Here is a 26,260-nt window from a genome sequence, read left to right on the forward strand (position 1 = left end):
ACTAAACCTGGCCTATCACAGGTTTTTAGTCACAACTCTCCTTTATAAAGCCAGGTATGGATTTTGGAGTCAGGAGACTTGAAACCTGGCTCAAAATTTAATCCCATCCCTTGCAAGCTTCAGATCAGAAAGTCAGCAATAATACCAGCAATGATAGGGTTAATGAGAAGATTAAATGCATAATGCTGTCAGTTTGTAATTAGTAACATAATTAACAAAAATAAATTATTACAAAAATTACTACTCTGGGGGAAAGGGGTGTATAGCTCAGTGGTAGAGTGCATGCTTAGCATGCATGAGGTCCTGGGTTTAATCCCTAGTATATCCATTTAAATAAACAAACAATTAAGTAAATAAAACTAATTATACCTCACTCCACCCCCAAAAACTTACTACTCTAATTTCCAGGGTTTTTTTGGACAGATTCACTCTCTGAGTAAAGTAAACTGCAGGCAAACCTCCTTGACCTCAGCTGCACATGGAGCTGGCTCCCTGTAAGGTGTCCCCGTTTTCTTCCACAGGATAAAGACTCTCCTCCACTAGTAACTGTACTCAGCTGAGGGCTCACAATCAAGACTGACAGGAATTGTACAAGACCTCCACCTTTCCTACCATTCTGTACAGGTCACACTGCTACCTACAATTCTACATCATTTCCTGGAATGGGGGAATTTTTTTAATCCTCCTAAAATTCAACTGCTGACCCTCCACTTGCTGGGAAAAAAAAATTATAGCCCTATAAAAAGGTAGAGTGATTCAAAAATTAATTGAAAATTCAGAATCTTTAATGAAACACAAAACTCACTTAACCAATTTCTTTAGGGTCATGTGCCACAGGATCTGCTGACACTGATGTCAGGCCAGGTTGAGTAACTGACCTTATACCAAATTCTGCCCTACGGCTAACAAGATTAGAGCAAGGTATTAGCATGCTGCCACCCAATTCACGATTTAACATTCGTCTCTTACATGGCCTCAAGTTTCTCATCAGTAAAATCAAGAACTGAAAATTCTTGAATCTTTAAAGATTTAAATTAAAGTATAATCAAAATTATTTCAAAATTACACCATGATTATTTCAAAATACGTATTTATATGTATATATCTGAATGCTCATATATACTTACTTATTTCCTCAAGCTCATTATTTTCTAGGACTATTTCCTTTTTCAGTGCAACTAATATCATTTTGCTCAATAATGCTGAAGTACACAAATGGCTGGGAAGTTTCTTTGTATCTTGTTCTTTAAAATCTGTTTTGAAACACTCATAATTCAAACTCAGTCTTCCTTCTAAAAGAGGTCTATGCAACCACTGTAAAAAGAATAATTAAATTATATACAAAGTCATTCAACAGACTAAATTATTTACTACCTATGCAATTAAGACAGGGAGCAAAAATGAAGTTATTGGAATATTTTCAAAATGTTATCATAATAACTTCAAAAATAAAGTCATAGCTAATTTATTAGTAAAACCACAGAAGTTTGGTTTCCACTAAGAAAATTATCAACATGTGTATTTCTTTAAGACTCCTTCAGGAACAGAACTAGATCTATTCACCTTGTACCACAGCAACTGCTGAGTGTCAACTGGTTGTCTTGCAAACAGCAAAAATATGACTATTCAGAGACAGAAAGGCTAAGTAAAATACTCATTTCATTCACTTCTTTTTCCTTCCCCAAAGTATAACAGAAATATTTAAGCTTGCATGAAATTCAAACTTCAGAATAAAGCACTCTGTAATCTCAAACATACCTGCATTGGAAGAGACTGTCTCATCTTTTCCCATTCACTGTTATCTGGCATTACACTTCCAATATAAACTCTCAGAAGGTAAGTATCTTCACTCTCTAAAAGCGCATTTAGCAAATCATCAACAGCAGACAAGAGGACTTGAAGACTGAAAATAATGTGAAGAACTTAACTGCTGTAGTTATGCTATGACCAATTTGAACACCCTGGTACACATTAAATACTCTATGGCAGAGAATAGCTTACCTGAACAAAAAGACAGACATAAAGGTAAATGACCCCTCTGCCCTCCCCCTGTGACATACACACAAGCAAAGAGGGGATTTAATCTAATAGTTATCACTTGAAATTGAGTGCTCCTTCTATTTCAGAATGAAAGGGACATGACCTATTTCAGATCAGTTATCTCTGAAATACAGCTACTTTGTTCCATGAAAAGAACATGATGGTCAAAAAAAAGATTTACCCAAACCCAGTAGCTCTGGATGCAGTCTCTCGGTTTTCACTTTTATATATGGATTTAGATATGACATGTGAAATATGTTTGCAATCAATCCCCTACAACAGTGGCTACTAGACCCCCCCAAAAAAATAAACAATGAAGACCAATCACTGTCTGTGATGGCCAAGAGAGGTTATGATTACAATCCACACCAGCCTAAGACAGGATAGCAGCATCACCACATCACTGACCATAAATTAGGAGTCTGGGTGCAGTCTGCTGAGCAGCTCGTGTTCAGTGACGGTCCCTTTGCTGCCCTCTCTGAAGACAGCGGGCAGAGTGTGATTCCAGCAGACTGCAAGACCAGGGATGGGCAGGGCCTGGGTCTCCTCTGGCCAGTGTTACAGCCCTAGCAACTAGCACAATTCCTAACAGAGAACTTGCTCAATAAATACTGGTTGTATGAACAAATATGACTGAATAAATGCAAAAAAAAAAAAAAGGAAGAAAAAAAAATTAGGAGTCCAGCAGATATGCTACAACAAATCATTTTCAATTAACTGAGTATAAATGGATGATAATTAAAACAAAATCCTTCTGGAAAAATCTGTTTGGATCTTCTCTTAGAACCCTACAGATTTCTTACATAACAAGTCATTTTTCAAAGGCACTCACGGAATCTTAAGGATAATGATAAATTATTAAAGAGATATTGTTTAACTAAGCACAAAAAAGGGTACCTTTTGATATCCAAAGATGAAGACTGAACTTGGTTCTTCAGCCACAGAGCAGACAAACGTAGGAAGGTACTCTGTTTATATGTGTCACCAGTTTGATGGACCAATACATTCACACCAGAAAGCCAAGTATTTTTCAGTTTACAGATAAGAAAGTCTAAAACCAAGATGTCAACAGTAATTTGTATCCCTCTGAAGTTACTATAATCAGTACAAAATGTCTGAAAGAACTCACTGTAGATCTGAGATTATTAAGGTAGCATTAAGAAAACATAAAATTACTATTCAGATGCCAAAACAAAATAACTATGTCATAAATACGCAATAATACAAGCTAGCTCATGTCATATAAAATGTAAGAATAGTAACATTTTTAAAGTTAGCTTTTTTCTGCTCTGAACTTATTTATAAGAAAGTTGTCCTTTTGGAAAATTGAAAAATATTATATACCTTTTCCAAATACAGAAAGTAGTATTAAAGAAAGGGTTGGGGAGGAGCACTCTCCATCAATAGTAGTTTTTAATATTCCTTTCGTAAATAAGCCTGAATTAACCCATAGGACACAAGAAATATAGTCCTCAGAACGGTAATCTCAATTTCATTTTAATATACACCAGGATTAAATGTTTTTAACTATTAGAGGAGATATTAATATCCCCTGTATGAATACGGAAACTGAGGCATCAAAAAATTAAGCAACTTGCCAGAGCTACTGCATGAAGCAGCTAAGATTCTAACTCATCTATCCAACTCATCTGTCCCCTTCCAAAACTGTCTCCTTGAAAACAAGTAAGAATTTTAGATTAAATGTCTACATATATCTTAAGCTTGTTTTCTAAAACTGGAAGTGCTTAAGATCTGTAGCCCTTTACTCAAAATGCTTTCAACTTTCAAACATATTATGATTCAATTAATAAAGCCTGGGCACTTACACTATGAAGGTCAGAGCCGGAGATTCCCAACAAAACATTTGAGCAGTAGGCTATTACCTGGCAAATGTGTTTTTTCTTTGCTCTGAGCACATAACTGAAAGAGAGTTAATAATAAATCTTCAGCTGATGGCATTAGCAAGCATCCTTTTGCTGAGCTGAAATAGTTATAGGCCACATCACAGATAAAAGACACTGATGAGTCATTATTTTCAGCTTCTGAATATTTCTTTGCTTTGGATAAAGTTTCATGAAGTTTAACAATAATTCTTTCAACATATACTTCTCCAATCAAGTAATCTAAGAGAAAAAAATTCAAACAGACAAAATATAAAAAAATATTAACAGTGTATTTTTTAATACTTTACTCTGGGTTAAAATTTCACCTTGGTCTTTCTGTGTGTGTGTGTGTGTGTGTGTGTGTGTGTTTTTAAACTGTGTTTATATATTACATAAAAGAAAATTGTATCAAAAAATCAATCTGTTCTCTCTTTCATAAAAACCTTCACATCAAAAAGAAGTTTTAAATTAAGTTAAAAAAAATGCTTGGCAAAAAAAGAGTGAACAGATAAATTCACTAAAGCTAAAGCAAAATCCTTTAAAATATAAAGCCAAAAGTATTAAATACCTTCCCAGTCATGCTATTTAAGGTGCTTAGAAAATTAAGTTATCTGAATGAACCAAGTCTTGTTATTCTCAACTAACACTATGCAAACTGAGCAGCAAGGAATCCCCCAAAAAGGTGGAAAAATTACTCCCTCCCTACTGAAAAACAAAAGCCGTATTTTTACCTACCATTTTGAACATGTTGGGATAATACTAAGCTTAAAAGAGTCCATTTTTCTGAGAAGTAAGATTCAGAAGATACTGCGGATTCCAAGTCTTTATTACAAAGATGATCTGCCAAGGCTACCAATTTCTCTCCAAGGATATCTCCTTTTAGCCAAGGAGTTACTAAAGCATATTTATCTGAACTAGAACATGCCTAAAACCACAAAGTTAAAGCAAAGATTAGAAGCAAGATCAAAAAGTGTATCTGCCCAAAATAAGACTTGTACCATACTGCCCACCTTCACCATCACAGCCCCAACATTATCACCCACTCCCCCTCCTCAAGTTTTAAGGAGGCTGGTATCTTCAGTACTCCCCACTAAGCCTTGCTTTGTAAACGTCCATGCTTTGTTCATGCTATCTTCCCGACCATAAAATATTCCCCCTCTTCTTTATTTATCAAAATCACATTCACTACTTGAGAATCAGAAGAAATCCCACCTGCTTTATGAAGTCTCCCTCATCCATGCCAGCCCATACTCATCACTGCTTTTCTCTGAATTTCTAGAGCACTTACTGGATTGTATTATTATTTATAATGTTTCATCTGTGTTTGCCTTGTTTCCAATGAGATTGTAAGTTCCTTGAGAGCAGAGACTGTCTTAAACTTCTTTGATACCTGCTATCAACACTGTGGATATGTTCAATGAATAATGAATGGATGAACTTTAAAGACAGATTTTAAAATGCTCTATAAATATTAAATTTTTGTTCATTAATTTTGCTAAAATTAAAGAACAATTAATATACAATAGTGGTAAATTAATATGAAAAATGGGACTCATTTTTCCCCAAATTCTCTGAAATAGTTACTGGGGCCAGATATCTCACAGCACCTGGTTTATTTTCATGGGGTGGGAAAGCAAGGAAAAAAACTGTAAATCCACCCCTAAAAGCATGGTGATCCATGTTCCCAGAGCTTCTTTTGCTTTAAGGGCTGAGAAGAAAGGAATTTGCAACTTGGTTCATTTCAAAGCAATCTGGAAAAAAAAAAAATCCAAGTGCGGATTGGGTAGTGCCTGAAAAACTATTTACTTCTTTATTTAAAAACTTATAGGTAACCAGAGCTTTTATTTTAGCTTTACCACTATCCTGGCTTTATGACCTTGGACAAATCTCTTAACCAACCTGGGTCTATTTCCTAGTTTTAAAAAATGAAGATTAACTCAGAAAATCTCTAAGCTTCTTTTCTGGTTACAAAATTCAGGCTTGTTTTTAAAGAAGCTGACTTTAGGACTCTGCTCATAAAGTTTGGGGTTGCATAAGAACAAGAAAAACTGAAGTCAGGTAACCATAATACTGGCTGTCCTAAGATAACCTACTCAATAAAACAAATTATTTTATAGAATCCTACAGAATCCAGAAAATCAACTTCTAAATAAAACATTTCTCAGGTTAGCAAGACTTTTGAAGTCCAACTTCTCAATGTTTTAACATATCCACAGAAAGAATCTGAAGCTTTAAGGGGTTGAGGAGGCTAGTTAGTTACGGATATATGGGAGGTAAACACTGGCTGTGAACTTCCAAACACCACCCAGGAAGAGGAGTCTTCCAAACAGATGTATCTGAACTACCTGGCAGATACATTCCTAAGCTGCAAACGGACACATCAATCCTCTCTTATCAAATTACTAACTACTCTTGCTCTGATTCTAGACTTATCAAGCAGCTTTCTCATAATTTGGCTTTTCATGTACACTGTCTATAAGGAGAAAAGGAACTGGATAAACTAATGCAGATGGTGTGCCTGATAATTTACTATTTTTCAATAAGAAAATTAATACTCTATTTTTTAAAATAAACTATTGTGGGAAATGGGGAGTTATTGTTTAATGGGTACAGATTTATAATTTTGAAGGTGAAAAGGTCTGGAGACTGGTGGCACAATAATGTGTATATATTTAACACTACTGAACTGTACACTTAGAAATGAGTAAGATGGTAAATTTTATGTTATGTGTTTTTTACCATAATTTGAAAAGATGGGAAAAAAGAAACTTGTAATCTAAAGAGTCATCTATGTAAAATTTTTAAATAATGAAAAAAGGCCTAAAAAAGGAAAAATTTTAGGTAGCTAGTCACAACAACATGTCTATGGTTGGAAAAGTATTGCGTTATATCATTTACATCCGCATTAGGAAAGACACATAATTCATTTTAAAAATTTTCTAAATTGTTCATGTTCCTTGATTTCTTTTCATTATTCTTCTCACTAATCTTCTTATTTAGTCAAACAGCAATTAAACAAAGGCTGGAAGACTTTAAAGTTTACCTGTATAATATTACAGGGTGAAACAATTTCTTGGTGTGTTCTAGTCAAAGCTAGAACCACTCAATCCATTTATATAGAAGAAAAAATAACCAGGATAAGAGTAGAAACCTATAACCTTAGTTTAAAAAATAAACTAAGATAAAAGATAAAACATTTAACTCTTCCTTTGTTACCCACTAGAGAAGAAACACTGGATTTTTCCAGAATCTGTTCATTCTTCCCTGATGTTCCTAACCAGAAATATAATACTATAGAAAAGTCAACACCATAAGTCTTCGCAAATTATGAGAAGAAAGTTACAATATTAAGGAAGTTCTCTAACATAGAACATCTGACCACATACTAGTACCTGAACATGATTGCGGTTTTAATTTTTCTATACCTATAAATACAAAAAAAAAGAAAAATCCCTAAGGTACCTTTTCAATGACCTGAAGAATAGAATTCCATTTCAGATCCACCTGAAAGAGGAAAAAGAGAAAACAATCTGCTAGAAGAAATGGTAAATTGTAAAACTTTTCACAAATAAATGAAGTGACTATGGAACCACCACAAAACTAAAACTTTTTTTGGTAAGTCCAACTTTAAAAAGTATGAACTGAAAGAACCTACCCTTTTATACCAAGCTTTAGTACTCTTCACACACTTAATGAACAGCTACCAAGAAGTCTCACACACTTTCCAGTCACAATTAAGAATATATTGCTCGTCTCTAAATTGACTTTCATAGTCAAGAAACAATCCCCAAATAACCCCCACTTCAGGTCTCATTCTATTCATGTACAATTAGTGCGAACTGTAAACCATTATAGTTTTAAAAGATACACAATAGTAATACCTCAGTTAGATCATCCAAGACAGCTTTTCTTTCCATATTACTATCACAGCAATGGAGAGCACTGTACAAAATGTCCACCAAAAAACCGGCATCCTTCCTTTGATCTTCATTTAACCAACCTATTATTTTCTGGTATAAAAACTGTACTGCGGGATTTTTTTGTGCAAGTTTGGTTATTTCAAGAGGTTTGGCTTTGACAATACTCTGTTTTTCATCACCTAGTAGCACTTTAAATACTTGGCTTGAAGAGAAGGAGTTGAGCAGAGTGGAAAGAAACCTTAAATGTTGCTCTGACTTCTGTTCATTGACATAATTAATACTCATCTCTGCTAGTTTACACACTAAATCTTCCAAAGGTTTTTTCCTCAGCGGAGATAGAAGGTCTGAACAATTGTGAGTGAGAGAAGGTTCAGCCAATATTTCAGAGCCTTCGCCGTTCTCTCCTTCTGAGGAGACACATTTTTCATTCTCTTTGTTACTCCCAGGCATCTCATCAGCAAATTTAACCTTACCAACTTTTTTATTTGACTTCAAAGAGCTCTTCGGCTTTTGAAGCACCTGTAATAGGTTAGAAACACTCAAAACAGACTTAACATCAGCTTCTGGCTCATTGATTTTCTCAACACAGATCTCTGAAAGTCTTTCCCAGAAATTCAGTAGCACTTTCTCCAAGCTGTGAGCCATTTTATCATCTTTTTGCAAATCTGCTTTGGCTTCCCATGAACTTAAAGTTTCTGCCAAATGATTAAATAGCTGCCCATCTTGCAGTCTTGGGTCTTTGAGGACTGCATCAATAAAAGGAATCAACTGAAAGAGAATGTAAAAATACAAAAGTTCAGTTTTCAAGAAAAATATGATTTTAACAAGGTATTTTTAAAACATTATGAATTTTCATATTTAGTAACTGAAAAATGTGAATTTTTTACCCAGAACTCTGAAAACAGCTAACTTGAACTTGAAGATCTTTTTCATATTATACAAAGAGCCTAATGATTTCACTGCATCCTCCCTGAATTACTTCTTTAATGATATAATCGACCAAGATTATTGGTTATTAACAAATAATAGTTTTCTTTGCACTTTCTGAACTTATTCAAGTTCTTTGCTTTTTTCTAAGCCAAAATAAAAGACATATAAGACACACAGAGTTCAGAATGCTTTCTCTTAAATTCCAAACAAGAGAAGTTAACTACCTGAGACATCATCTAGGATCTGGCCTTATATAATCACATTAATCAATTTTCTACCATAAGGAACTGTATTTGAGAATCTGCTCTTATCACTGGTTCAAAAAGCCAAGCATGGTTGTTCACAAAAGAATAAATGTATTTGAGTATTTTAGAAGGAACAAGATGATAATTACATACTTTAAACTAAAATACAAAAGACTGAAAATTGCACCTTCTAAGTTTTGTTTTGCATTATTGCAACTTTCTAAAACAGGATTTGTACGTCCAGAGACTGACTAGTACTCAGGCGTTATGCTATATGCTAGCAACTGACAGCATAAAAATTATTTATTTGGTCAGAAATACACGTTATTACTTAATTTATAAATTATAAAAATAAAATCTTTGCAAGGAAGGCTAATTAATACAAATGGCAACAAGACAAAATGAGCTTGATTCTTTATAGTTAGTATGCAAGGACATTAATGATTTTTACGTTATAAATACCTGATCATTGATGAGCATCTTTTCCATCTCTTCCTCACCTAGGTTTTGCTGCATTATAAAACGTAAGCATTCAAAAAAAGCAGATATTACTGCTGAGCACTCGGAAAAGCTGGTTTTGGTTCTTTCTGTTGACAGCCTAAGAAATAATAACTGTGGCTTATTCTTTCATGAAAAAGAAAATAAACAATTCAGAACACCAAAATAAAGGCATGGAAAAGGTATCATGCAAAAAGAAGAGGATTTTTTAAAAATAAAATTATTAAACTAAAAACTACAACAACAAAAATACAGCCCAATTAGAATATAAACTTGAAGAACTGTGAAAAAAAGCCTATCTTCAAAAAGGTATCAACAAGAGATAACATATTTATTTTCTGTTCATGAACTAATCCACCTGCAAATTTCAAGAAAGGACTTAACCAAAAAAAGAAAATAGTGCAGTGAAAAAAATTTTTTTTAATCATTAATAAAACTGGGTATCTTTTATTTATTAAGCTCAACAAATACACTAAACATTTTAAGTGTGACTTTAAACAGCTATTATATTTAAGTCTATGAAAGTTTTAGAAACTTCACTGGTTCATTGTCTCATTTGGGTATTTGTATTTATCAATGTACAAAAAAATGGCTCATGTGAAAAAGATCCAGGGAGGGCGGGTATAACTCAGTGGTAGAGCACATGCTTAGCATGCATGAGGTCCTGGGTTCAATTACCAGTACCTCCACTGAAAAAAAAAAAAAAAGTTTGAAAAAGATCCTATTTCCACCAAAGGGCCTTACCATAATTTATCTCACTTTCTGTTGCATACTACCACTGAAGACTTGAAAGTACCCAAGAAAAGAATTCCAACTGTAATTCTCTGAAAACTTTAAAAGTGTTTAATGAACAGCACAACAATCTGGGGAAATTTAAGTAAGACAATAATATATATATCATTCTACACATTCATGAAAACAAGAAAAAAATCTCTTTTGATTTAAAGGTCAAGAATTTAAATCCCTTACCCTGCAACAAGTGAGGTGAGAAAATTTTTGAAGAAATCCAACTTTGGATCTGTAATGGACTGAGGGAGTTTGCTGATAAATGGCAGAAGATAAGGATATATGACAGTAGCCAGACCCCGACCTCCTTCACGAACCACAGCTGACAGCTTGGGAAACACACTTTTTTTTGCATTAACATGAAGCCAACAGTCCTTACCAAAAAAAAAAAAAAAAAGATTATGATGATATTTAGAGATCATAAACATACATTTTCCAGTTAAGAGAGAAGACATATAGGCTCTCAAAAATAAAAGTCAAGTATTCTACCTAAAAAGGGTGAAAATCTCTTACCACCATTAAAAACTAAAACTCTGAAATTATAAGAAATTTATTATAGTAATCACATATCCAACTGGCTTCCAGGGCAATATTGATAAAAAATAATTACTTAACTTATAATATTTCTATTAAAGTTGCCCTCTAAAAGGGACAGCAATATTTAATCTTAAATATAAGGTTCTGATATGCTGACTTCATTGGGCCCAAATAAGGTTTAGCGAATAATCAATACTGGCTGAACTGAAAGAAAAATAAAAACTCTATGTCATTTTATAGTCAGTTTATGATTTATATCAAGTTTTGGATTAAATATTTTATTTCCAAGAAAGTATTTCTCCAGTAAGTTTTAAATATTATAATCTGGTAGGCTTTCTTGGATGATATCTAAGAATTCTAAAGTACAACTGAAAAACAGGTATTCCCAGATGGACTAAATGTACCGCTCTTACATACCTCAATAGTCGTAAGTGTATAAAGTACAGCTTCCCAGAGAGCTGGGCATACAGTGGGGTCACTGTCATCAATGCTAAGAAGAACAGACGGGCTCACTTTAGATGCTTCTTCCTTCATCAACTGTGGAATACGCTGGCACAAAGCAGAAACTAACTCAAAATACGCTGAGCGGATCTAAAAGAAAAAAAGGAAAGCTGAATTAAATTAAAGTCTAGTAAAGCTATGATAAGATTTTTTTATTTATGGGTAAACAACAGGTAGGTTTATTCATATTAACCCTCCTTCCAATAAAACTAAAAGGGCTAGAAAAAATACTTTCGAACATCTTCTTAAGAATATCACACGGCTGAAAAGACATTAGGAATTACCAAGCCAAAAGTGAAGGTGGAAAGAATCCAACTTTCTACCTCTTTGGCTAAAGCAAATACAAATCCCCTCCAGTGTCAGACGCCTTCATTTGGGGGCTCAAGTTATTCCTATGCATATACTAGCCAGTACAAAGTTAAACACAGTCAAACAAAAAATAAGATAGCATGATCCACTATTAGCAGAAACAAAAGAAAACAGAAATACGAGGTTTTATTTATTTATTAATTTATTAATGGAGGTACTGGGGATTGAACCCAGGACCTTGCACATTCTAGGCATGCACTCTACCACTGAGCTATATACCCTTCTCCCAGAAAATTGAGACTTTAAATCTAAGAATTATCTGTCAGTTATAAACAGCGTATCAACATTGTTTATTATTTTTATGGAAACACAAGTTTAAAGAAATCTAAAAGGATTAGAAAAAAGACAGCAGATCTGGAAAAGAACAAAGCACAATTCCTAAACTAAAAATAAATAAATAAAAGCATAATTTATAGTTTAAGAGCATCAGACTTAACATTGAGAGTCTACAACTATTTCCATTCAAGTTAGGAACAAGAAAAGGATGCCTCTACCACTACTTTTATTCAACATGATGCTGAGGACCTAACTAATACAGAGAAAAGGAAAAGAAAAGAAAAAAAAAACTGGAAAGTAATGCAAATAACTATTATCATACCAAAATAACAGACTATAAAAAAATATTTTTAAGTCTGAAGACAAACTACAAGAACTAACAGGAGTTTGGCAGAGTTGCTGAATACAAAATTAACACACAAAGTATAGACTTCCTATACAGCAGAACCCAAAAGAAAATGTAATCAAAAAGAACACCCATTTCATGATAGTAAGAAAATCCATAAAGATATGTTTAGCATGAAGCATATTATAAAATAATGTTTTAGGATGGCAAGGGCCTAATATAGCCTCAACAACTGAGAAAAAGAAGAACAAAGTTGGAGGGTTTCAAGACAAACTATAAAACAGTAATAATCAAGACTGTGGCACTGGTGTAAAGACAGACATAAAATGTAATGGAATAAAGAGCCCAAAATTAAAATCCCACATACATGGTCAACTGAGTTTTGACAGAGGTGCCAGAGTGGGAAAAAATAAAGTCTTTTCTACAAATAGATACATACATGAAGAAAAATTTAACCTGCATCTTTATGCCATATACAAAAATTAACTCTAAACAGACCTAAACTATAAAACTTCTACCATAAAATATTAAAAATCTTTGCAACCTTGAGGTAGGCGAAAATTCCTTAGTTAAGACACCAAAAGTATGAGCCATAAAAGAAAAAAAAAAAAGATAAACTGGACTTCAAAACAGTCTCTCCAAAAACCATGAACAAAATAAAAAGGCAAGCCACAAACTAGAAGAAAACATTCATGATACTTTATCTGACAAAATACTTGTATCCAGAATAAAAAAAGCACATCCATAACTCAAAAATAAAAATCAAAACCCAAATTTAAACCTAGGCAAAAGAATATGGAGTAATGAGAGTTTGATATATTGACCTTTCTGCAAAGAACTATAGATTCTAAACAACTATCTGAGGGCTCTGAAGACTGAAATACACAATTTGGAGGGGGGAAATCAAAACTTGGAGGAAGCAGTTCACACATGCTGAGTTCCCATTTTGCACAGCTTTGCCCTGAAGGTGGCTGCAGTGGCCACCACCAAGGCACAGGGGCAGCTACAACTCCAACAGAAAGCCTGAGGTCCTTCTGGTCGGAGGAACTGGAAGAAGAAGGAAGGGGAACCCAGGTTAACCAAGGATGCAAGAGAGTGATAGGAAACTTTAGAAAGGAGAGAACCAAAGAAAAGAATCCCCACATTCTGTGTGTAAACAGACTATATCTACATCTGACACCTGAACCATGCACTCGCAGGATAAACTGAAAGCAGCTTTAAGCTAAGCTTAAGGAACTGAACTGAGATATAAGATGTTGCCCTCTGTGGGCATGATAGTTTGCCGTTTGAGTCTAACCAAGTTGATTGCCCACTAACACAAAGACATCAACACCCCCTGGAGCAATATAAAACAATCCAGTCTCCAAAACATAATATTCCATGATACAATCTAAATATCTACGTATAGGATATAATCTAAAATTACTCAACCTATAAAAGTTAGGAAAATGTGATCCTATCTCAAGGGATAAGACAATTAACTGATGCCAATCCCAAGATAACCCAGATGTTATTATCAGACATAGATTTTAAAGCAGATATTATAACTATATGCAGTGACTTAAAGAAAAATATGGTAATAATGAATGAAAAAGCAGGAAATAAATACATGTCAATATACATTTGTCCAAACCTACAGAATATACAACACCAACAGTGAATCCTAATGTAAATTATGGATTCTGGAATGATGTATCAACGGAGGGTCATCACTTGTAAAAAATGTACCACTCTGGTGAGGGGATGTTGATAGGGGGAGGATATGCATGTGAGGGGCAGGAGGCATATGGGATATCTCTGAACTTTTTCAATTTTGCTGTGAACCTAAAACTGCTCTTAAAGTCTTTTTTTTTTAAACACATTAAAAACCATTCAGATCTTGTAGTAACCTATAATAAAAAATATGAAAACAAATATATGTATATAAATGTATGACTGAGACATTGTGCTATACATCAGAAACTGACACAACACTATAAACTGACTATACTTCAATAAAAAAAATTTTTTAAAAACCCAGTTTTATTAACTAACATATATTAAGTTCAAAATACAGCCAATGTTTTCTAACAAGTGTAAGTGGAAAGTAGCCTTTAAAAATTGTGTAAAAATTAAAAATTTTAAGAATCCTTATAAATAAGAAATTTCATCATATAAGTAGAAAATACAAAAAACAAATAGAAATTCAACATATTAAATAAAAAATGAGCAAAAAAGTTAAATAGACACCTCAAAAAAAAAAAAGATACACAAATGGCCAATAAGCACATTAAAAAGATGTTCGATATCACTAGCCAGCAGGAAAATGCAAACTAAAACCACAATGAAAAATCTCTACCCCAGAGGTCAGTAAACATATTCTTTAAAGAGCCAAAAAATAAATATTTTAGAATTTGCAAGCCATATGCTCTCTTAACACTGCAATGTTAGCATAAGCAGCCACAAACAATATAAAAACGATTCACAAAAACAGGTCATGTGTGCCAGATTTTGACCCATGAGCTGTAACTTGCAAATCCCTGATCCTACACCCATGAGAATGACTTAAAACAATGGACAACGTGGAAGTAAAGATATGGAGCAACTAAAAAAATCTCATACATTGCTGATAAGAGTGTAAAATAGTACAACCACTTTGAAATACTGATACATGCAACAACAAGGAATCTTAAAATCATGCTGAGCAAAAGAAGCCAGATACAGAGTAATAAATGGCTCCATAATATGAAAATCTAAAAAGACAAATCTAATCTGTGACAGAAAGTATATCAATGGTTGCCTGGGGGTAAGGGAGAGGACTAGCAGGGACACAAAGTCCTCCTTTCGGGTGATAAAAATGTTTTATACCCTGACTTTAGTGGTTACGTGGGCACGTACATGTAGATGAGTGTGTATATCTGCCAAAACTCATCAAACTTTATGCTTAAAATGGCTACATTTTATTGAGTGTAAATTATACCGTAATAAAATTTGTTTAAAAGATTATTCTAGGGTTTTTTTAAATACCTGAATAAATTGAGAGATGTGATAGTAGCACCAGGTTCAATAACCTAAGGACAGTCAATCTTCTCAAACCATTCAGTGCAACCCCAATCAAAATTCCAGTTGGATTTTTTTTTTGAGGAATTCAATAAACTTACTTAAATTTATATAGAAGAATAAAGTTCTAAAACAACTTAATCAGACTTGAAGATGAGAAAAAGAGTGACTTACTTGAGCAATTACTAGGACATATCATAATGTCACATTAACAGTGGTACTGGCATAAGAAGAAACAAAGATAAGAGAAACAAAGAGATCAGAAGATAAGAGTTTTGAGAAAAACTCATGAACACACGGGAATTTAATGTACCATAATGGCAGGACCATAAATCAATGTGGAAAGAATTAACAGTTTACCAGGTGATGTTAGAAAAAGTGGCTCACTATACATGAAGAGAAATACAACTAGATCTCCACTTAATACCATATAAAAAGGTGGATTATTGATGGATTAAAGATTTCATATGAAAGGTAAAACTATTTAAAAAAAGATATACCTGTCAAAGAAGATACAGCTATTACAAATATAAGAGTATCTTTAAGAGTTAAAACTGCTTTCATAAGGCAAAAATCAGTGGGTTTGATTAATTTAAATTAATATTTCTTTATAACAGAGGACACATGAAAGGTAACAGAATAGATTATTTACAATGCCTAAAAATGACAAAATGACTAATATTGAAAATATACACAGAACTCCAGTAAAATAAGAAAAAGAGAACTCCAATGGAGAAAAAGAAAGATACAAACAAGTAGTTTACAGAAGAAACACAAAAATCTAAGAAGCTTATGAAGAGATGCTAAAAGTCACTATTCAGGAGAGCAATTAAAATAGATCATCTGAACTCCTTATTAGACTGATAAGGAACAGCGCTGGCTAGAATACAAGGATACAGAGTATTCATCACGTATTGATGGTTGAGTCTAGAGTAACAAGCCAATCAGGGGAGCAATCTGGCATGCCTTCAGCAAATTAAATATGCATATACTCTTTGACTCAGTAATTCAGAAACTGAATTTCAGAAAAAGAAATTCTCACAGATCTGGGGATACATGAAGATGCTCACTGCTGCCTTGTTTGTGACAGTAGGGAGTCAGAGGCAATCAGGATGTCTGTCACTGGGAAAACAGACAGGTAAAATGGAATGAATGCAACCTTCTGAATATCATACAGCAGTTAGAAGCCATGGACCAGATATACATAAAGGAATGTGATGGATTTAAAGGACTTTATTACTTTTTAAAAAACTACTAAGTAGAAAGCAATACATGGGATGAAATATAACACAATATAATTTATGTGAATTAAAAACACATGCAAAAGGTCTGTGATGAGCCTAACAAAAAATTAGACAAGCTTCATTTAGGCATGATGTCCAGTGCTGCTGTGTGGGAGTTCAATGTTAATGAACCAATACTACACATTAAACAAGGTGTCTTTACACAGACACACGTAAAACAAGGTTACAGACTGACCAACTGTCAAAAATGTTGTGACCAGAGACTCACAGGAACCTAATACAGTATTCACTAATTTCAGTGTTTGTGGGACTTCCCAGAACATAATTACCATAAATAACAAGAATCGACTACACAAACAAAAGCACAAACGTTAATCACATTTAGATGGTCAGCTGATGGAGGCAGAGAATGAACAAAAAGAGACAGAAAGGAAAAATTAAATACTTCAATGAGAAGAGCCTTGCACACACCCCACAACTTAAAAGTGCCACAAATAGTGGAGGAGGATGGTTCAACTCTGATTCTGAGGTCTCCATTACCAAATAGAAAAAGTGAAAATACAGTAACATTCTAGTGAGAGAAACAATTCAGTTCTACCACAAAAATGTGTTTTCAGAGTTTTAAACATAAACAATAAACATAAAGCATAAATAAAAAGTAACAAGATCAGGAGAACAAAGGAATCAGAGAAATGTCTTAAAATAAAAAAGATTAAGATACCTGAGGTATACTGTGTTTTCCATACTTCCAAAACTTATTCTGTGATAACAGAGACTTAAACTTCTCCTCCAGAGAATCAAGCTCATTATCAGGTAAGAGGCAGAGCAATTTCTTTAATGCCAATAAGGAACAAGTTACAACCCGATAGAATTTAGCTTCTCTCTCTTCTTCTGGAACAGTTCTTGATGTAAAAAGAAAATACATATACATAAGGACTGAGAATAAGACAAACTTACATATTTGGAACTTCTGTTTTAAATGTTTTATTATTAAATATCTAACAAAGTCGCTTTATTTCTATGATCATTCTCCCTATGCTAAGCGCCCCCCAAATACAAACATACATAGAATTTTAATCATACATTTTTCAAATAACACAGGATGAAAGGAGATGAAAAGCCATGGCTTGTAATAACTGTGCAAGTACACTGCTCTCGGCAGCAGTTAATAGAGTGATTCCAAATAAATAACACTGCCTGTAAGATTATTTTCCCTTACGGACTTTTATAGTTTGATTAGAACATAACAGTAAAAAATAAATGGAACATTTTACTATTTGTTCAATAGAACTACTCATAATTAGTCAATTATTTTCAACAAGACCTTAAAATGGTTCCTGCTATTCATGTCAAAAGGTAAATGTGGGAAAAAAATCTAAAAACATCTCCATAAAAGAACCAAATGTATGAGCTCCCAGATAATTCAAGTTAAATAGTGGGATAACTTGCAGGTAAAGCCACTTAAAACAGAACCTGGCATATAGAACTATACTGAGTATTGTCTTCTCTATATTTAGAACCCCTTTTTTTTAAGGTCACATTGAAATTATCATCTTATGACCTAAAAGTGAAACACAGTTTCACTTAACCTGAGTTACACAGATACCATACAACTTACTGTGGGTCACTGAGTGTATCAGGCGTTTCTTTTATAAGATGATCCTGCAGCACCTACAGAGGGGAAAAATCCCACAGCCATGAGATTTTATTGAATTGTCAATGGTGAAAAGACAGAGCATAAACCTCATCTTATCTAAAAGTTTTCATTCCCTTCCCCCAAAAAGCAGCAAAATTAAGTAGCAAAACTAAAACATATGAACTCAGTACCTATTTTTTTCCTATCAATCCCCAAGGTTGGCTGCTGTTGGGGTAAGGAAGGATAGGGTGCTATTTCCAAACACCTCCCATATCCATCCTGAGGGCTTTTCCCCTAAATTCTCCTGGTCTCATGCTTCTCCACTCTTCCTGCACACAGCAGTGAAGTGAACGGGATACCCGATTAGCAAGTTTGGGAGAGAATTCAGCTCTGCTTTCCTCGCCCCCCTTTTTTGAGCACCTCCCTGCTCACAGAGAACAACACACACTGTTCTCTGCTCTATCATGGAGGAAGGTCTAAGGTTCCATTTGAAATGGTAAGTCTGCTTAGTTCTGGGGTACAGTACTAGCAAGTATATTGCTCCAGTATCAATTTTATCAGCAATAACAGTAACTAACATTTATTAAGCTTTTCCACCTGCCAAGTATTGCTTTGAGTACATTTCATGCATTGACTAAATTAATCCTCACACAACTCAATGAAGTACAAGCTAATCTCCACTTTAACAGATGAGGAAATGGAGGCATAGAAACTTGCCCATGGTCAAAAACCTCAACTAATGTCAGAGTGGGACTGAAACCCAATGATAGGACCCAAAGTCCATGTCCTTATAGATAGTATGACATTTTGATCTTCATTTGCCTAACTCCTCTTTAACAAATTGCTTTTTCACTGGGGAAAGTTCAAACCCAGTATCTGTATAACTGTGACATAGATGACTAAAGGGAAAATAATGGAGGAAAAAATCCACATACTCAACGATCAGTTATTCATCCATACAAAGCCAAGAACAAAAAACCACACAAACAATGAACAGCCAAATTAGCTGTCTCAAAATTCATTTTCTAAAGCTCTTAGTGTCCAAACTCATGATACTTCATCCTCATCACATTTAGAACTCGGTATTTTAAATAAACCAATGATTCTTAATTTACAGTTGGGTTAGAGAACTCCCTTTGAGAATATGATTAAAGCTACAAACGCTCACCCTAGTAAAACCACCTTGGTATGCCAGAAAAATAAATAGAAGAACCAAGAACTCAATGAGAAACTAGAATGCATATATGTGCAAGTATAGATACTGGGTAAGAGATGAGACAGGAAAGGACTAGACCATGCAAGCCCTGTAGGCCAAGATAAAAAACCTGGACTTGTAAGTATAGTGGGAAACCACAGAAAAGTTGACTAATTGAAAGGAGGCAGGAAGGGAGAAAGGAGGGTAAGGGAGAGGCTGTGTAAGTAGGATTATACATGGGTGCTATGGAAATACAAGAGTACTAAATAAGGGAATGAATGCAAGCATAATTTTTTTTTTTTTAAATCCTCACTTCTCCTCAATGGAGAATCACAGTCCACATACTTTTACTTCTTGGTATAATACTAACAAACTTGATTGTTTTGTTTTGTTCCAGTCCATATAATAGGAATAGCAAATAAGGAGGGAAAAAATGAGGAAGAACAGTATTAAATACAAATTGAAAGCCACAAAAGTTATGGCTGGTATCAGTCTGGCCATGTGTTGGAGAAATGCATATCTGTTAATGGGAGTATAAATCTGGCCTTTTGAAGGGCAATTCATCAGTATCTATAAAAATGCTAAATGTTCTCATACTTTGATCCAATATATGGTTACCAGAAGTTCTGGTAATTCTCACTCCCACAAGGTATAAAGAGATCTGTCCAAGAATGTTCACTGAAGCACAGTTTTTGTTATCATAAAAAAATGGGCGAAGACCCCAAATGCATATTAAAAGGAAGAAAGTTAAATAAACTGTAGTACATCTCTACAAAGGAATACCAGGATGATAGATCTCTATACATGTACTGATATGGAAACACGGGGAAAAATAAGTTTAGATTTAATTTTTGGATATATTCTTTTTTTGATTATACATTACAAAGCATATATCTAAGTTTTTTAGATATGATAAATTAAGATATATTAAAAAAGATGGAAAATTAAATAATTTAGAAAAATCTAATCCAAAAAGTTAATTATGTTTAAAAAGCCAAAATGCTCATTTCTGTTAAACATCATTTTAAAAAGGCAGTCTTCCTTTAAAAATATTTCACTTCTCATTCCCTCACAATGCTTGTTAAAAGAGCTGCCTTTGTAAAATGCCTTACGTTCCCTTAAATACTTTAAAAAAATAGATACAGAATGGTTCCAAGGACTTACACTTGTAATTTCATCCTTACAAAATGCTATGGCTTCAGGTTGCTTGCCTGGAGGGAAAGCTGCTTCAAAGGCATCTTTCGCTGCACATGCAGCTGGTGTATAAGTATCACACTGAGCCATTAGCCAGTAGCCCATTAAACTTTTTAAATAAGGAGCCAAGTGTTTCTTTACTTTAAGGATAAGTTTTTCAAAAGCTTGCTGTGTGGCTTCTCGAACCCGACGATCATGATCCTATTGAAAATATAATATGGTTTAAAACAGCTCTAACCCATAAAAACAAATACAGACATTTCTGGCTATGCTATGATGACCCATTAATAAGAATTCACCTATAAGCAGAGCTAAACTGAAACCAATCATTATGTGAAAAAATGTATTAATTTTTCCTTTCCCCACTTTCCCAATGAGATAAAAATGACTGCATTCAAGAAAGAGTCATGGCTAAGCACTGAATAATTAAGCAATTCATTCTCATTCTTCTGTAGCAAACATACAAAGAAATTACATTGTCAGAATTTACTATGACTGAAAAGCGTCTGGGTAATTCTATGCTAATGACCTATTTTCTGAAAACACAGACTCCCTGTACACTTTTTACAACCCAAAATGATCCAATCTGCATAATAACACTGACATAACATTTCATAACCCTCACTGAAAATGAATCATGTAAATTTGACAGTCTCTACAACTTTAACCAAAATAAAACAAAACCTAACAAAAACAAGAACAAAAACCCACAAAAGAAATAAACTAGTAAAGTCTTAATACTTACAAGTGAAATTTTGCAGAAAATTCTTGGCCAGTATGGAAGAACTCCTTTTACAATTTCTGTGTCTCTCTCTGTACACATGGTTCCAAATTCCTGCATAGCCTAAAAGTAAAATGTTAAAATCATTAAGGATCCACAATCATAACGTTGGCTACTGATTATATTTATGCTGTTTAGAAACTCAGTCTATTTTATGTAATGTGAGAATGCATTGTTTCTGCTTGTGCCATATGCGACTAATTTGAAGAATTCCTTCACACATTACTATGGTAGAAACTTTTCAGTTGTTTAAAAAAAAAACATAAAACATATACAAACAGAAAACCCCATTTAAAATTATAGGGTCAAAATTACATTCCCTAACAGGAAAAAAATGTACAACCAGAATTCTAAAGTGATTCCAAAAAGTGCAGAGCAACAAACTAACTTAAAACCCAGAAAATAAGTGTAAATTGAAGTTTGTGTCAGAAAAAAAAGTACAACTGTAGAAGTACTTATCAGTGATAACTAGTTCTTCATTTTTCTTTACATAAAAAATGTCAATGACATCTTAAGAAAAACATTTTCTTGATCATTTTAATAGAAACAATAAAACTTGCTTTTAGTTTTGTTGTGACATCTTTCTTAGAAAGTTTCCGCAGCACCATTCGGAAATCAGAATCCACAAGACTGTCTATTTCTTCAGCTCCTTGAATAGCAGGGACATAGCCTAGGTCACTCTGAAATGTTCCAAAACCAATAAATCCTGGCACTGTTCCCTGTTCCTTGGCAAGAAGTTCTGCAGCTCGGCCACTGTTTGAAGGCTAATAAGAAGGGAGGGAGAAAAGAAGTCAGAGTCCAGGAAGAGTTCAAAATTTAACTTTGAGTTCTTTATTTTTTTAATTAACTACTTAATTTTTTAGACCAATTCTTTTTTAGAGTGGTTCTTTAGGTAATTCCCTGACAATTTCCACAATGAAACAAACTTTTATTTGAGGATATTTTTCCCCCAGCCTAATATTTTACCTATTGCAATGTTCCTCAAAGACGAACCTTTCTGTCATCAAGAATTTATCAATAATGACCCTAGGAGTTATTTCCTGGTTTCCTAAACATCAGAATGCTTTTAAAATTGTGATTACAAACCATTAGAGGCTCATAATATCAACTTAATGGGCCACAACCACATTTTAAAGAAATAGACAAAATTTTAAAAATCAGAATGCATCACATACAGTAAGAATAAGTACTGTTTTACTAAAATTTTTATTTCCAACTTTTGTACAAACAGTATGTATACACACATATGTGTACTGTGTAATGATGTAAAATTAACTCATAAATGGATTACATCTTTTCATTCATCCACTCATTCAACAAACATTTATTAAGCAACTACCATAGGGACAAGTCTAATGATAGCTACTTCTACACCAGGAATTCTTTACGGGCAGACAATCATTTCCACATACCCAAAGCCTAGCTGAATCTCTTTAGGCTAAAATAGTTACAAATTATATTACTATAGACATAAAAATCAATACAATGGTCAGGATATAAGATACACTCCTTTGTTTTGAACCATAGTCAGTGGTTTGTTTGACTGATACACAGTACAGTAGTTTCCTAATACTTAAAGTTAAGGGGTCTGTTAGGACAGAAAAAAGAAAATATTTGAAATGTTGAAAGAAATTAATGTATTCATTGTCATTTCAGAGGAAAATGCCTTAGTTCAATGTCCAGAATGATATCACATATAAACTCATCTGTTTCTTATTTCTCTGTAAAAATGTCTAAAAATCCAAATGTGTGACTCAGTTTGCTCACACCTAGCAAAACTGCGTTTGGGAAACTCATTTATCAAGGAATAATCATCTGTACTACTTTCTAAACTGAACTGAGTGAACAGAAATGAAAATGATGGCCTAAATTAATTTTTTTCACGACAGTAGCATTTAAGACTAATTTTTAAAAAGATTCTCTATTTTAAAACTTTATTGAAATGAATTAACATTATTCAGTTCACCTTTCTCAATACTGATACATGAATAAAGAGCAATAAAGGAAGTTAGTGAATTACAATATAAATCTGAAAACTAAATATGATGACATTAAGACATTGGAATTTTATGTATAATCTTATGTGTAAACAGTTTTATTATGAAACAGAATAATGAAATAGTATAAAAAACTAACTACTGTTAAAAGCTCGAGGAGTCAAAGCTAAATTGCAATTGACCTGAAGACCAAAGCTCACAGTGATAATTAGGTGCAGAAGAAAAGTATCAGATATCTAGTTTCAAAGTAATAAATTATTTTAAAATATACTAATTGTATCTTTTTCAATGTCTACTTTTAATTTAAAATGTAGTTACTGTTTCTTGCTACTTCCTCTACTGTGGGTTACTTATACCCACAGTTCAAAAATTAAGAACATTGATTCTATTTCTGGCAGTTAATTTTCCTATAATACACCTACTTCATTCTTTTGTGCCTGGTTTCTAGAGGTATTTGAGGTGGCAATCCTGAGTCTACAGTTTAAAGGCCAAATTCAGGAAGACTTACAAAATCTTTCACCATCTGGCCTCAATCTCCCCAGTCACCTCCTCCCACTCTTTTCTTCCTTTATCCCACCTTCCACCTCCCCTCTCCCAATTTTGCTGCCAACATTTATGGTCTAGTCCCAAATTGAATACAAAGTCCCCTGAATATGTTATGCTTTTTCACAATTTGGTTTTTATTGTATAATCTTTTCTCTGCCTGAAAACCTTTCCTTCCTTTTTATTATTTGACAAACTCCTACTTATCCTTCAAAACACATTCATGTTTTCCACATTTGCCTCCCTTGGGTCAATCACCATTCTTTTCTGTTCTCTCACTTTCTTCTACTGATACCTCTATCATAATTCTTTAATGTAATTATTTGCTTATCTATGTCTATCATCCAACTAATAGCTAAGAACAGAAGAAATTTGTCTATCATCTTTGAATATATGGCATTCAGTATTCAAATTTCCTGTTGAAAAAATGACTGCCATTCTGAAGTTCAAATCCCAACACTGCAACTTCCTGATTACACGAGTTTAGGCAAGGTAATTTCTGTAAGCCTCAGAATCATCATCTGTAAAACGAGGTAACAGTAACTAAATCATTACTGGGGTGTTTCCAAGATTAAATATGAGGTTTTAAACCATCAAAATAATAATTGATTTCAGCAAAAATCATCAAAGGATGTTAAAAACCATTGAAAGTTTATGAGAACAGGTTATTCCCAGTCTCAAACTACTACTCTAGTAATAATAATTTGTTAATAGCCAATGGAAAGAGACACTTATACAACAGACATCACCTTAACCAAGCGATTAAACAAATACGACCAATAATGGTACAAACAGGCATCACGTGCCCCCATGTTGTGAGAGGCACTGAGAAAGACACATCATCTATGAAGCTTTTCTGTCAAAAAAATGTCTAATCTGAATCTAATCACAAGGAACAATTAGACAAATCTACACTAAGTAAATCAATTGCCTAGACTCTTCCAAATTGTCCATGTCATTAAAGAATCCCCCTCTAAAAAAAAGAAAAAGCCACTTGGAAATTGTCTAGATCTAAATAACTAAATGGAATGAGTGATCCTTGAATGGATCTTGGATGTTTTTTAAAATGCTGTATCTAAAATAAAAGTTACAGAGAACAACATTGAGATGATTATAGAAATCTGAATACAATAGTGTATTTAAATAGATAATATACTGAAGTTAAAATTTCTGCATGTTATAATTGCTCATGGTTATGCAGAAGAATGGCACTGTTTTTAGAATATACATGCTGAAGTATTTAGGAGTTAAGTGTCATGATTTCTGCAAATAATTCTCATTTGGGTCAGCAAAATACATATATTTAGAGAGAGAAAGCAAACATGACCAAAGATTAACAACTGGTGAACCTAGGAAAAGAATTTGAGTTGTCACTCTTAATATTTTTGTAACTTTTATTCATATTTGGAATGTTTCAAAATTAAAAGATTGAGAAAATTTAAGTGAAAAATAAACTAAATGAAAACGCAAGTGAAGTATTTAGCGGAGTACTGACACAAGGTAAGTTACTATTATTATAGTTGATATTAACCTCCAAAACAGATTAAGAGACAGATCTAAGAAAATATGGTACTGAGATCACTAGAATTGAATCAGAAACAGGAAAAAAGCATCCTCATAAAATTAGACTGTAATATAACAAACCTAGTACCATAAAAAAAAATCTCATTATAATATCTCTAAGAGTGTAGCTTTAATTCATTTTGGGGTCTTCTCTTTAGTGATTTTGTACTATATGCCAATCCTTGTTCTAGGCTCTGAGGATAACAGCAGCAGATAAAAACACGCGTTCATAATACTTATCCTATATCTATATCCTAGTGTAACAAGACAGAAAATGAAGCCCGACGGTAAACGAATAGTATATTAGAAGTCATAAGAGTAATGGAGTAAAATAAAGCAGGAAAGGAGAACAGGGAGCGGGGGAGGGCTACAATTTAAAATAGGGCGATCATGGGAGACCTCACTGAGATGTCTAGGGCAAAATTTGGAGCCACCTAACAAAAGAGCGGTCGGGGAGCCTGCCAGGCAAGGTCAAGACTCGGTGAAGATATCAGTGTGGACAGATGGAATGAGTGAGGAAAAGGGAGTTGAAAATGGGGTTGGAGATGGAAAGGAGCCAGGGCAGACCACATACCATGTACACCATCGTAAGGGCTTTGGCCCCCGAGGGATGTGAGGACTCACAGCAGGTTTTTAGCAAAGGAGCGGCATGATCCGAGATACCCTGCACACCTGGCTCACTTTAACTGTTTCTTACCCAACTCCCTTGTTTCCAGTGCTACCTACCCCTTCTACCC

The 26,260-nt window shown here is 33.9% G+C and overlaps 1 protein-coding gene across 5 annotated transcripts in view; it reads right to left on the minus strand.

Annotated features, from left to right (window-relative positions):
- The window catches only part of LTN1 (listerin E3 ubiquitin protein ligase 1), a 75,138-nt gene that overhangs the window by 48,408 nt on the left and 470 nt on the right, over positions 1-26,260 (minus strand). For all 5 annotated transcript variants that reach the window (XR_012075990.1, XR_012075992.1, XR_012075993.1 and 2 more), the window contains exons 2-16: positions 21,981-22,184; positions 21,385-21,483; positions 20,610-20,840; positions 18,233-18,285; positions 17,336-17,516; positions 11,257-11,430; positions 10,486-10,676; positions 9,481-9,616; positions 7,805-8,611; positions 7,386-7,427; positions 4,659-4,848; positions 3,924-4,163; positions 2,938-3,091; positions 1,759-1,903; positions 1,128-1,314 (exon numbers count right to left, since the gene is read on the minus strand). Coding sequence is in view for 2 of the 5 variants with exons in the window: in XM_006209811.4 (XP_006209873.3) it covers positions 1,128-1,314; positions 1,759-1,903; positions 2,938-3,091; positions 3,924-4,163; positions 4,659-4,848; positions 7,386-7,427; positions 7,805-8,611; positions 9,481-9,616; positions 10,486-10,676; positions 11,257-11,430; positions 17,336-17,516; positions 18,233-18,285; positions 20,610-20,840; positions 21,385-21,483; positions 21,981-22,184 (3,034 nt within the window). In the remaining 3 variants the exon portion in view is untranslated. The remainder of the gene's footprint in view (positions 1-1,127; positions 1,315-1,758; positions 1,904-2,937; positions 3,092-3,923; positions 4,164-4,658; positions 4,849-7,385; positions 7,428-7,804; positions 8,612-9,480; positions 9,617-10,485; positions 10,677-11,256; positions 11,431-17,335; positions 17,517-18,232; positions 18,286-20,609; positions 20,841-21,384; positions 21,484-21,980; positions 22,185-26,260) is intronic.

Source organism: Vicugna pacos, chromosome 1, assembly GCF_048564905.1.
Source record: "Vicugna pacos chromosome 1, VicPac4, whole genome shotgun sequence".
NCBI lineage: Eukaryota > Metazoa > Chordata > Mammalia > Artiodactyla > Camelidae > Vicugna > Vicugna pacos.